At 46.6% G+C, this 11,990-nt stretch overlaps 1 protein-coding gene across 1 annotated transcript; it reads left to right on the forward strand.

Moving 5' to 3' along the window:
* Positions 1 to 5,573: 5,573 nt before the first annotated feature.
* On the forward strand, positions 5,574 to 9,935 carry FFAR2 (free fatty acid receptor 2). Its single transcript, XM_079118770.1, has 2 exons — positions 5,574 to 6,182; positions 6,675 to 9,935. Exon 2 carries the CDS (start codon positions 6,679 to 6,681, stop codon positions 7,666 to 7,668), a length of 990 nt encoding a protein of 329 aa, XP_078974896.1. The 5' UTR covers positions 5,574 to 6,182; positions 6,675 to 6,678; the 3' UTR covers positions 7,669 to 9,935.
* Positions 9,936 to 11,990: the final 2,055 nt, after the last annotated feature.

Consider the following 11,990-nt stretch of genomic DNA (forward strand, 5'->3'; position numbering starts at 1 on the left):
TGGTCTGAAATCTCCCTCTGCCTCCTTGTGAGGACATTTGTGAAGACAGGGCCAGTTCAAATAATCCGGAATCATCTCAAGATCCTTAGCCACATCTGCAAAGTCTTTTTTGCCACGGGAAGTAGTATTTGCAGGTTCTGGGGATGAGGACAAAGAAACCATCATGCAACTGCCACAGTTGGTGTTATTGGCCAGGAGTGGAGTCTGATTAGCAGTCCATAGGTAGACAGAAAGTAAAGGAAGAAGAGCTCACAGTGTACGGGGATATGTGTCACCAGCAGTGACTCAAGGACTGAGAAAAGGTGGTAGACAAATAGCAGCTGGGTGAACTGTATTGGCATCGGACAGCAGTGAAATCTCAAGGTCTAGTCTAGAAACCTCCTCCCTCTTCTCCCTCTTCTTCCCTAGCAGTTTCATTTCACTTTGACATTCTGCAATTTTTCATTTATTTTTATTTATCTATTTACTTACTTACTTATTTGGGGTACTGGGGATTGAACTGAGGTGCTTAAACACTGAGCCACATCCCCAGCCCTTCTTTATATTTTATTTAGAGACAGGGTCTCGCTAAGTTGCTGAAATTGGCCTTAAACTCTTGATCCTCCTGCCTCAGACTCCCAAGCTGCTGGGATTGATTTAAAGTTATTGATTTAAATCCTAAAGGATCCTCCGCATTCTGGTGCAACGTTTTCCCTAATCCATGCCACCTTCCATCTGCTGCCCCCTCTGTTCTGCAAAACACTCCTGGATGATCTCTTTTCTTCCATTTTTATCTCGTGGAGACCATTCTTCTCAGAACAGTAGACTGGATCTTTTAAAATTATAAATCCCCCATACCACTCTCCTCACACGGCCCGAAGTGACTCTCCGTTGCTTAAGACTGGAATTCCAACTCTTAATGCGATCCAAAGAGCCCGGCGGCCCCTTGTCTCCTACTGGAATCACCCTGCTCACCACGCTCCATCCACACTGGCCTTTCTGGTCCCTGCCTTATGCTCATCCGTTGCTCTGCCTGCACCATGAACTTCACACAGCCCCTTCTCAGCATTCAGCTCCACAGTGACCTTGGAGACGGCGCCTCTGACCCACTAACCCCAACCACTCTTCCTGCCCATCACCCTCCTACCTTCCTCCATAATGCTTACCACTGTGCATTGCTCCCAGTTTCATGTTTACTAGTTTATTGTCTGTCTCCTTCACCAGAGCATAACCTCTCAGTGCAAAACCAGGTCTGCGAGTTTTGGCCCTGATATTGCCAATGCCTGATGCAGATCCAGGCACATCCCAGGGGGCAGATAGACTTGTTGAAAGAGTAATCTAAAGAATGAATGAATGAAACAATAGTTCTTTATTTATTATTGTGCCACTATTGGTGAAATCCTTCCTTCCCCTTCACTGTATAATATTTTATCTTTGTTTTCCCGATATTCGCCAAGAAGGAGCTATATAAGAAAGGTGTATTTGTCTGAGTTATCAAGACAGAAGTCTCTTAATTCACAAGAATTGTCCAGTGGTTACTGGCTGAGATTTCTTATCAGGTCCTGGAAGAAGATGAATAAGGCATCTGAGAACACATACCCCTGAACTTTGAAAGCTGACTTCTCTCCATTCTAATTCTTGCGATTTTCCATCCATTCACCATCCAGGAAATGATGATTGGATGCTGAGTTCTAGGCCAGCCCTGGGGCTACAATAGTGAGCAAAATGATTGTGTTCCTACCTTCATGGATGACATCATAGGGAAGATGAACTTTATGTTCATCTAATACAAATTCTAACGCAAATAAATGCACTACAGTAAAATGAGATATGTGCTCAGAAGGAGCAGAACGAAAATGAAATTTGAACAGGAAAATAAAAATTAAAAAAAAACAAAGTTGCAATAGATTCCAAAATGCTTCAAAATTAACTTAACAGAAAACATGCAAAATCCCTATGCTCAAAACTAGAAAGCATTGCTGAGAGAAATTAAAGACCCAAATAAGTGAAAAGACATGACATGTTCACAGACCAGAAGTTACAATATTGCTCCAGTGTCAATGACCCCAAATTGATCTCTGGATTCAATACAATCCCAATTTAAAACATTCCAGCAGGCCTTTGATAGAAATTTTAACATTTCTGTTGATTTTAACATTTATATTGAAATGCAAATGACCAAATGACCAGTCTGACAAAGGAAGAGTAGACAGAAAATAATACCACTCCGAACTCGATAATGTGAAATGAACTTGGAGCAGCTGGGAAGGCAACAGGGTGTGGCCACTTGGCAAAGCTGGCAGTTTCTTAAAGTCAAACAAGATGTCTGCTACACAGCCCAGCCCATACACTCCTAGGTGTCTGTTCAGGAGAACTGAAAACATTCACACAAAGGCCTAAACAGGAAAGTTCAAAGCCACCTTATTTATACCAATCTAACCAAAAACTGTGGGGGTGGGGATGTCCATCACCAGGTGAATGGATAAATAAAATAGGAAATATCCATTGTTCAGCAGAAGAAAAGATGCTGTAGGAATACACATGATGGGAACCTAACTAAATCTGGGAGGCCAGGGAGGGATTTCTTAATGAGGTAAAAAGATATCTGAAAGAAGACTAGGAATTAACTTCGAAGGTAGCATGGGTGATGAGAAATGAAGAACATTTCAGGCAGAGGCTGGTTCAAAGGCCCTGTGGCAGAAGAAATATGTCACATTAATAGAGGTGAAAATGGTCTTGCTCAGACAGCATGAATGAGAACGACATGAGCTTAGGAAGCTGGCAAGGGCCTTCCAGGAAGCTTACAAGCCTTGTTAGGAATTTTAATATTTATCCTAAAAGCAATGGGAACCCTCTGAAAGGGTTTTAAACAGAGTAATATAACCAGATTGACGTTTTGAAAAAGATCCCACTAACCACAGTATGGAGATTTGACTGTTAGGAAAGTAGGTGGTGGTGAGGGAACTAATTATGGTCCCTGCCAAAATCCTGGTAGCAGATGATGGTGGTTTACACTGAGATAGAGTGATAAAGATCAGAGGGATGGGTGGGTTCAGTAGGTCTTTGGGAAGTAGCTTGGGTTCTATTCTGAGGCTAAGGAAGAAGATATTCTGATTGACTTTCAGACTGAGAGTATGGCTCGGGGGAGAGACAGGAAGAGACCCTATTCCCAAGACGGGGAATGCTGGAAGAAGGCGAGGGCGCTGGAACACTGAATGGCTAGTCTAGCAGCTGGACATGTGGATGCAAAGCTCACAGAAACCCAGGACAGAGGTGCCAAAGCGGGCCTTCTGAGACTGGGAACAGACGCAATAGATGAGGGAACGTGCAGAGGACAAGAACAGGAAAAGAACCTAGGGCTAGATTTCAAGGAACCCCAACATTTAAGGGGTAAGTAAAGTACGGTAAGCCAGCAACAGAAACTAAGAAGTGGTCAAAGGAAGGAAACCAGAGCATCAGATTTCTTGAAAAGAGGATGTTTTAAAAAGTTACCTTGAAAATTACATTGAATGTTAATCAGATAAGGGGGAAAAAGTGTCTGCTGGATTTAGTCACTACTAACAATAGGTAGAGAAGAATCTATGAAAAAATAGGGCCAGAACCCAAATTAGACTGGTGGGTGATGGAGAACTAGGGAAATAGAAAAAGTGATCACACAGCACTTTATCTATTTTTCTGCATTCTTTTATTGGTGCCTTACAGTTGTATGAAATGGTGGGATTTGTTGTGACGTACTCGCACACGCACACGATATAACAATATGATTTGGCCAATATCATTCCCCAGTATTTCCCTCCGTTCAGCGCCAAAATAATGGGTCCAACTTTCAGTCACAACAAGGTAAGTTATAATAGGATGAGAGAAAACTGAACTCAGAAGAAATTGTGAAAGCCGGGGCTTTGTGAAAGCCTACCCCTCCGAGGGTAGCCCGGGAGGTTGCATTTCCCTTTCCTGTGACGTAGGCGACCATCATGAATCATGGGTTCCAGAGTCTCCTGTATTGTTTCCTTCATTACTGCCGTGAACATGGAGGAGGGGCATCTTCCACGTAGATGACACACTACTGTGACAGGAAGGCCCGAGGAGAATGGAGGACAGGCAAAGGCCAAAAGGCTGCCCTGCTCCTCCATGCCTGCTCTCCAGCAAGCTTCCGCTTTGCAACTAAATCCAGAGCCTTGTGAATATTTATAGAAAATCGTAAAAGCGAAACGACAAATAAATTTGGTAGCAAGCGACAGAGAATGGTCTCTTCCTTCGTTGCTCTGCTTATCTAGAAAGTGCCTCTGTGCTGAAGAAAGGAAATGGGGAGTGGAAAACCTTTATTCCAGAAGGGAGCAGAGCTGAAGAGAAGGAAAAGCTAAGCCCCTGGAGATCCGGACCCTGGGGACCTGAGCCACAAATACTGGACGCCTGAGCGGGCGATAGGGAATGAGTGCGTCCTAGGGAAAGAATGGGGAGTCTGAGACCCATTCCCCAGGTTGAAAGGGAAACATGGGGGCTGGGGACATGACTCAGTAACAGAGCACTTGCCTAGCAGGTGGGAGGTCCTGGGGTCTATCCCCAGAACCACGAAAGAAAAGAAAAAAAAAAGAAAGGCAGAAAAAGAAAGAAAGAAAGAAAGAAAGAAAGAAAGAAAGAAAGAAAGAAAGAAAGAAAGAAAGAATGATTGATTGATTGATTCTGACTAAACACAACTATCATGTTTCTCCAGGTGTGTATTTCCAAAGGATTTGGAGGAGCTTCTAACCTGGAGCGACACTGGTCAGAAAGCGGGACAGAGCGAAAGGGACAAGGGTAGTCCAGCCTAAGGGAGAGGAAATACATGGAGCTCCACTCCCCTGTGAAGAGGCACTTGGGCACCAGAATTCTGGCCTCCTGGATTCCTGACACTTTCCCAAGCAAGATGGCAGGTCTGTGCCCTCAGCCTCTGGATATTTTACCAAGTGGTTCGCCGTCTGAGAAGCTGGAGAGGTGGAACCCTCTAAGGACATCTACCAAGGGCTAAGCCCTGGCCCGAGCACTTTATGTCTGCACGCTCCTCGAGTCCCCACGGAAACCCTGAGGTTTCCCATGCTCACTTGACGGAAAAAGGAAACCAAAGTTCAGAGAATTGATCTGCCCCAAAGTCCCAATGAAGGGACTTGGATTTGCGCCCACGTCTGCATGACTAAATCCCCTGCTATTTCCACCACGACAAGCCATGAGCTGTTTCAACCAAGAAGGCAAAAGCACCTTGGGGTGAGGGGCAGAGGACCCCATGAGAGTGGAGAACAGAAGAGTAGAAGGAAATAGGACACCTCTTTCCTCAGAATGAAATCCGCATTCTAGGTACTGACCAAAGAAATTGCCTGGAAACGAGAAGAGATGGTGACATGGGAAGTGGGGAAAATGCCAGGAAAAAAAAAATCAGGAAGTAGGCACAGGAAAATCTGTGCCTGGAAGTCGGAACAAGGCTGTCCAGGGAGAGAACACCAGGGAGAGAACAGAGTCGCAGGGGCCCTTTACTTTGGTTTTGAGAGGAAACAGTGCTCAAGGACTGACCGGCCCCTCTCTGGTCACGTGACCTGGACTGGTTTAAAAGCTTTCCATCAGCCAGGTCCCTCACGACTTTCTCCGGTGTGACATGGGCAGCAGCCGTGCCTGAAGCTCTGTTCCCAAGAGCTTCCAGACTTTCCTTCGGGACTAAACCCAAGCAGCCATCTCTCCGAAGGGAAGACAAGGCAAGGCGACCCAGGACCTGTGTCCTGGGATAAGATGCCGGGTCAGAATCTGAGGGGGCAGGTGTGGGAGCGGAAGGTTGGGGGAACTCTGTCAGAAGCTGAAATGGGAGGACCGTACCCAGGGGCAGGAGTCAGCAGGTGGGGAAAGGAACCATCAACCAGAGAAAGAAGCTTGGAGAGAGGACCAAGGGGCAAGTCTGTGTGCGGGCAGCGAGGGTTGCCGACCACGCAGAAATCGAGTTACCCGTTAAGAAGAGGAGTTCTATTTATAGTCGAAACACCAGGCTCAGAAGCCAGTTGCGGCCTGTGGGCTTTTCTGAATATGTGTCTCAAGTCTTTGGGGGACAAGCCACAATGCAGAGTGCTGGCTCACCTTCCTTCCACGTCCTCTGCTTCCCCTTTTCAACAGAGTTCCAGAGTGGCTGGAAAGGAGTGAACAAGGTGGAGGGAAATCGGCGTTCTGCAAAAGGAGAGGACAAGGAGGTCAGGACTGGGTTGTGGGACTGGGCACCTGGGGCTCAGGAGAGCCAGCCTGAGGTTTGCAGTGTCGGGCTTCTCGAAACTTCCTTCTCCTGAGACACACCTTACAGCTCTCTCCTGGCTCCCATGTCCCTCTCCCATGGGTGTTTGACTAAGGAAAAGCCTTCAGTCAAGTTGGAAATAGATAGCAGTAACTTCCTGTAGCTGTGAGGCTAGGAGGGAAAGCAGAGGGGGAATTCCCTTAGGAAGCCAAGGGTTGGTCTCCCCCAGAGACACAGGATGGCAAACGTAATAACTGCTGCTTAATATCCCGCCCAAGGTAAAGTCAATAATTGCTCTGGGCAGTTCTGGCAGGTGGTGTGAGCAAGCAGTGGCGGCAGCAGAAAGCTTTGACCTGAGAAGGGAGAGTGCCAGGGAAGGTGTCCACATTCTGAACCAGAGCAGGGTCTGCAGAGTGCCAGCCTCCTGACCCTGCCCTGTCCCGTCCTTCTCCAGAACAATGCTCAACTGGCACAGCTCGGTGATCCTGGCCGCCTACATTGTCATCTTCCTCACCGGCCTCCCTGCCAACCTCCTGGCCCTGCGCGCCTTTGTGGGGCGGGTCCGCCAGCCCCATCCCGCCCCGGTGCACATCCTCCTGCTCAGCCTGACCATGGCGGACCTCCTGCTGCTGCTGCTGCTGCCCTTCAAGATCATCGAGGCTGCGTCCAACTTCCGCTGGTACCTGCCTCAGATCGTCTGTGCCCTCACGGGTTTCGGCTTCTACAGCAGCATCTACTGCAGCACGTGGCTGCTGGCGGGCATCAGCATCGAGCGCTACCTGGGTGTGGCCTTCCCGGTGCAGTACAAGCTCTCCCGCCGGCCCCTGTACGGAGTCATCGCTGCCCTGATTGCCTGGTTCATGTCCTTTGGTCACTGCACCATTGTGATCATCGTTCAGTACTTGAACTCAACTCAGGAGGCCGGAAATAGAAAGGAAATTACCTGCTATGAGAACTTCACCGAAAAGCAGCTGGAAGTGGTGCTGCCCGTGCGGCTGGAGCTGTGCCTGGTCCTCTTCTTCATCCCCATGGCCGTCACCATCTTCTGCTACTGGCGCTTTGTGCACATCATGCTCACCCAGCCCCACGTGGGGGCCCAGCGGCGGCGGCGAGCCGTGGGGCTGGCTGTCATAACGCTCCTCAACTTCCTGCTGTGCTTCGGGCCTTACAACGTGTCTCACCTGGTGGGGTTTTACTTGAACGAAAGCCCCCCGTGGCGGGCGGAGGCCGTGGTGTTCAGCTCGCTCAACGCCAGTCTGGACCCCCTGCTTTTCTACTTCTCTTCTTCGGTGGTGCGCAGAGCGTTTGGAGAAGGACTGAGGCTGCTACGCAATCAGGGCTCCTCCCTGTTAGGCCGCGGAGCCAAAGAGAGAGCAGAGGTGACAAGCGGGGACAAGGGTGTGAGCCAAACAGATGGAGTGCCAAGTTCGGACTTCACCACCGACTAGCGATTTCTCTGGACCTTCTGGGGCACCCTGGGCTACACGGGAGTTGGGCAGCCTGGGAGAAAGGGGACTTCCAGAGGCAGGAATCCCCAGACCCAACCCACAACTGGCACTTGGTTAAAACTTCTCTTACCATCTTGGTGACCCTGCCTGGCTAAATCTTCCCTCCCAAAGGAGTACAGCTCAGGGGCACAAGAGGAAACAATTAGACCTAGAAGCATTCTCTGGCTAGGGTCTCGGAAGCAACGGTACTTGCTATGAAGTTTGTCCTTGTGGGGTGGTTGGTGTTTGGAGAGGGTGTGTTTGAAGGCAGAGTCCTAAAGAAGTCTTGCTACAACTTAGAAATAACACCTAGATACTGGTCTAGTTGTGGATGCTGGAAAAAAGTCAATGGGAAAGAGATGGAAGAGAAATACTAGTAGAGAGCAAAAAACGTCTCAAAAAGGTTCTGAGCAGGGGCCAGGGGCTTAGATCTCTAATGATCTAGGTTTCACCACATTGGTTTGACCTGTTGCTTTGTAAATGAGCTGCGTTCGTTTCACATGTTTTTTTTGTCTCCCCCATTATACTGGGAGCTGTGTGAAGCCTGGGTCTCACGCTCATTCTCCATGGCACCCCATGAGGACCAGGATGCGGCCTCGTGTCCATCAATCTGAGATCAACACTAACTAGCACAGGAGAAAACTCCCTGGTCTGGCAGATTGAAAATAAAGGTAGTAAAATCCTGAAGTGAGCGTCCACAATTTTTTGTAGCGCATCTGCAAGCCCCGGGGAGGGCAAATGCGGGATGGAGAAACAGATGCATTAGAAACCACAGAAAACTTTTAAGATGAAGATGTCAGGAGGGTGAAGCAAGAAAGGGTACTGATGGAATTCTGTTTAGATTGATGGCTTAGAGGATGTGGCGGAGTCTTGATTCAAAGACATCCGTTTATCACAGGGGCTTCAGACTTGGTCCCTCCTGCTTAGAAACCTGTGGTTCCTTATCATCAAAATTTTTCCTCCAGGGAACTCATATCCTATCCATCCCTTTGTCTGCTTTCTCTCCCTTCACAAATCTACCTGCATAACTCATTTCTCTGCAATAAGGAGCCCCGGCCAGGCATGGTGGCGCACACTTGTAATCCCAGTGACTTGGGAGGCTGAGGCAGGAGGATTGCGAACTCAAAGTCAGTCTCAGGAATTTAGTGAGGCCCTCTGCAACTTAGAACCAGTCTCAAAATAAAAAATAAGAAGGGGTGGGGATGTGGCCCAGGGGTTAAGTGCCCCAGTACCAAAACAAGGACCCCCTGAATGAACTAACCCCTCAGCCTAGTCGTTTTGGACTCAGGCCATATGTTAGAATTACATGTGGAGATGTAAAAATAATAGAGAGGTTGCTCAACTCTACTGACAGAAGCTCTGGGGGTGGGGCCCCAGCAGGTGAGCTTCAGAGCGCGACTAAGTCAGGAACTACTGTCATAGCTCAGAAGTCCAACCTGTCCAAGAAATTATTCTTCAGAGAGACTGTCCCTGCATATATGTCCCCCCTCACCTCCACCCCATTCTCTCCCATTTTCTGATCCCTCACTTCATCTCCTCTTACAAAACCCCAGTCAACGTTCACTTTCTCAGAAAGCCTTTCCTGATTATCCCCACCCAACTGAAAGCTCATTTCCTGGTTTCTTTCCTCAAAAGAAGCCTGGACTAGTGATCTCAGAGCCCAGATTTCAGTGATGGTGCACCTTTCTAGTCAGAGGACAGGGAGTGAGCCCCAGCCTCCAGCATCCACTCCCAGATCATAATAATAAGGATCATGCACACTTCCTGAGCTTGTTCTGAGGACTCAGATGTGACCGCAGCTGGAATGCAGTAGAGTGCATTCTCAGCATCCAAAAGGCCCTGGTTTAATCTCCAGCATGAAAAATTTTTTATAAATATATTGCATATGTGTATATTATTTATGTGTTTAATACAAACATACATACATACACGGTTGCAGATTTTTAAAAATGTGATTATGGAGATAAAATTGATGTGAAATTATAGAAAATTATTTAGGTCTAATATGCCAATCCATGTGAAGCACAGATGTACCCTCACTTAAAAGAAATATAAAGTTAAAAATTTTTAAATGCTGGAAATAATATGTTATATAGCCAACTATGGGATAGTTTGGCAAGAATATGTGAAAAAAAATATGGGATTTTCCTATCATTATGAATCTATGGTGTATCACCCTGTAAAAAAAACTAATTGGATTTAGGTGTCATTAAAAGAAATAAAGTTTGAATAAGTTGATAATAACATCTCTCCACTTTGGTCTAATCAATAGTATACTTGGTACCAGGGGACACATTTGTAAGAAGGACACTAACTCAGGGAACTGAACCCTGAAAAATTAATCAAAATGTTTTGGAGACTTGAAACTATATAGTAGTGGTAGTAGTAGTTGTCGTTGTTGTTAATAGAGCATGTTAGATGGTAGGCACTGATCGAAGAAGAAAGTCAGAGAGGGTGAAGGCAATTTTCCAAAATCAAAAGGGGACAGAGGGTTTGAATCCAGGTCTTCTGACTCCAAAATGCCTGCTTTTTTCATTGACACAGGAGGAGGAAGAGAACAATGGCTATGTGGCCAGGACATGACAAGGTCCATTTTTCAGAAGATGCCTTTTTATGTAGCCCCACAGGGAAGGACAAAGATCATGGCAGGGAGATAATTTCAAACAGCTTGTGCTGTTTAAACAGAGTGGACTCCCCCAGCAAGCCAGTCACTCCCCGATCTCCAGGAATACTCAAGTAAAAGGTGGCAACCACCTATCCCAGGACAGTGAGGAAATACACATACGATAGGGATTGGCCCAGTGAACTGCTAAACCCCTTCCAACTCCAAGATTCTCGGGTTCCTTAGGTTCCTCAGGCAGTTTTTGCTAACCAGGAAAGTACAAGATGAAGTCATTTCATCCTTTGGAGGGTAAAAAATCATCAGAGTTGGTCTGTGATTTTCAGGGTGAGGCATCAGCTACTCACAGGGACCTGACTTTGATTAAGTGACTTGATTTATCAGCCCATTTCCACTGGGAAATTACTCATCCATCTGTTCAACAAATAGAGATGGATTATCTATGACAGATGCTCCTTGGCTTATGATAAGGCTCTGTCCCAATAAACCCATCGTAACTTAAAAATACCATAAATCAAAAATGCATTTAATATACCTAACCTACTGAACGTCACAGCTTGGCAACACAGTGCTCTACAGAATTCAGTTGTTTCCCTTTGTGACTGCCCAGCATCACAAGAGAGTTCCACACTGCATGTCACTCTCCCAGGAAGGATCAACATTCTCTGTGAAGGATGATGTCAACCAAGCATTTGAATTTTACACCGTCTTCAAGCTGAAATGTCTTAAGTCGGGACCATCCATTATAGGTCAGACACTTTCCTGGGGATTAGAGATTACAAATGTTCAAGGGACAAGGTAGCTGCCCTGTTGGGGCTTCCATTAATCTAACAGGAAATAGTTAAGAAAGAGACAAGTAAACAAATGCACACTCGAGGTCACTGCAGGGACCAGACAAGATTATGGGAAGAAGCATGATGGGGGTTTGAGGAGGTTTGGAGACTCCCCTGAGTCAGGGATACTTGCCTGTGATGTTCGGTAGGCATATTGGTCAGGTATATTGTGCATGAGAGAGTTAAGAAACCACAAAGTACTAAAGAGGGGTTGCCATACAAAGGCCCATAGAAGAGGAGTCCAGAAACCAGAATTGCTAATGGATGCAAAGATCCTAGGAAAGAGCATCTCAAGGTCAGAGGGGTTAGAAGAGTAGTTTTGAACTTAAGCATGTGTTAGAATCAATTGGGGGTGGGTGCTAAACCTGGATCACTATCTTCTCTAACCCAGCATTTCAGAATCAGTAGACATATCACTCAGGGTTCTCCAGGGAAACAGAACCAATATGATATGATATATATGTGTATGCAAGAGAGGATCATACTGCATATCACTTGCCTAAGAAAAGATGAGACATACATATAATCTCATCTGCCATCTGCAAGACGGAGACCCAGGAAAGCTGGTGGTGTCATCCCAGTCTGAGTCCAGAGATCTGAGAACCAAGAGAATTGATGGTGTAAGTTCTAGACTGAAGACCGGAGGACAGCAGTACCCCAGTTCAAACAATTAGGCGAGAGAGAGCAAATTCTTTCTTCCTCTGCCTATTCTTTTCAAGCCCTCTATGAATTGGATAATGTCCACTCACATCACGGAGGGCTATCTAATTTACTACTCTACTGACTCAAATGTTAATCTCATCCAGAAACACCCTGACAGATACACCTAG

Source organism: Sciurus vulgaris, assembly GCF_902686455.1.
Source record: "Sciurus vulgaris genome assembly, chromosome: 17".
In the NCBI taxonomy this organism is placed as follows: domain Eukaryota; kingdom Metazoa; phylum Chordata; class Mammalia; order Rodentia; family Sciuridae; genus Sciurus; species Sciurus vulgaris.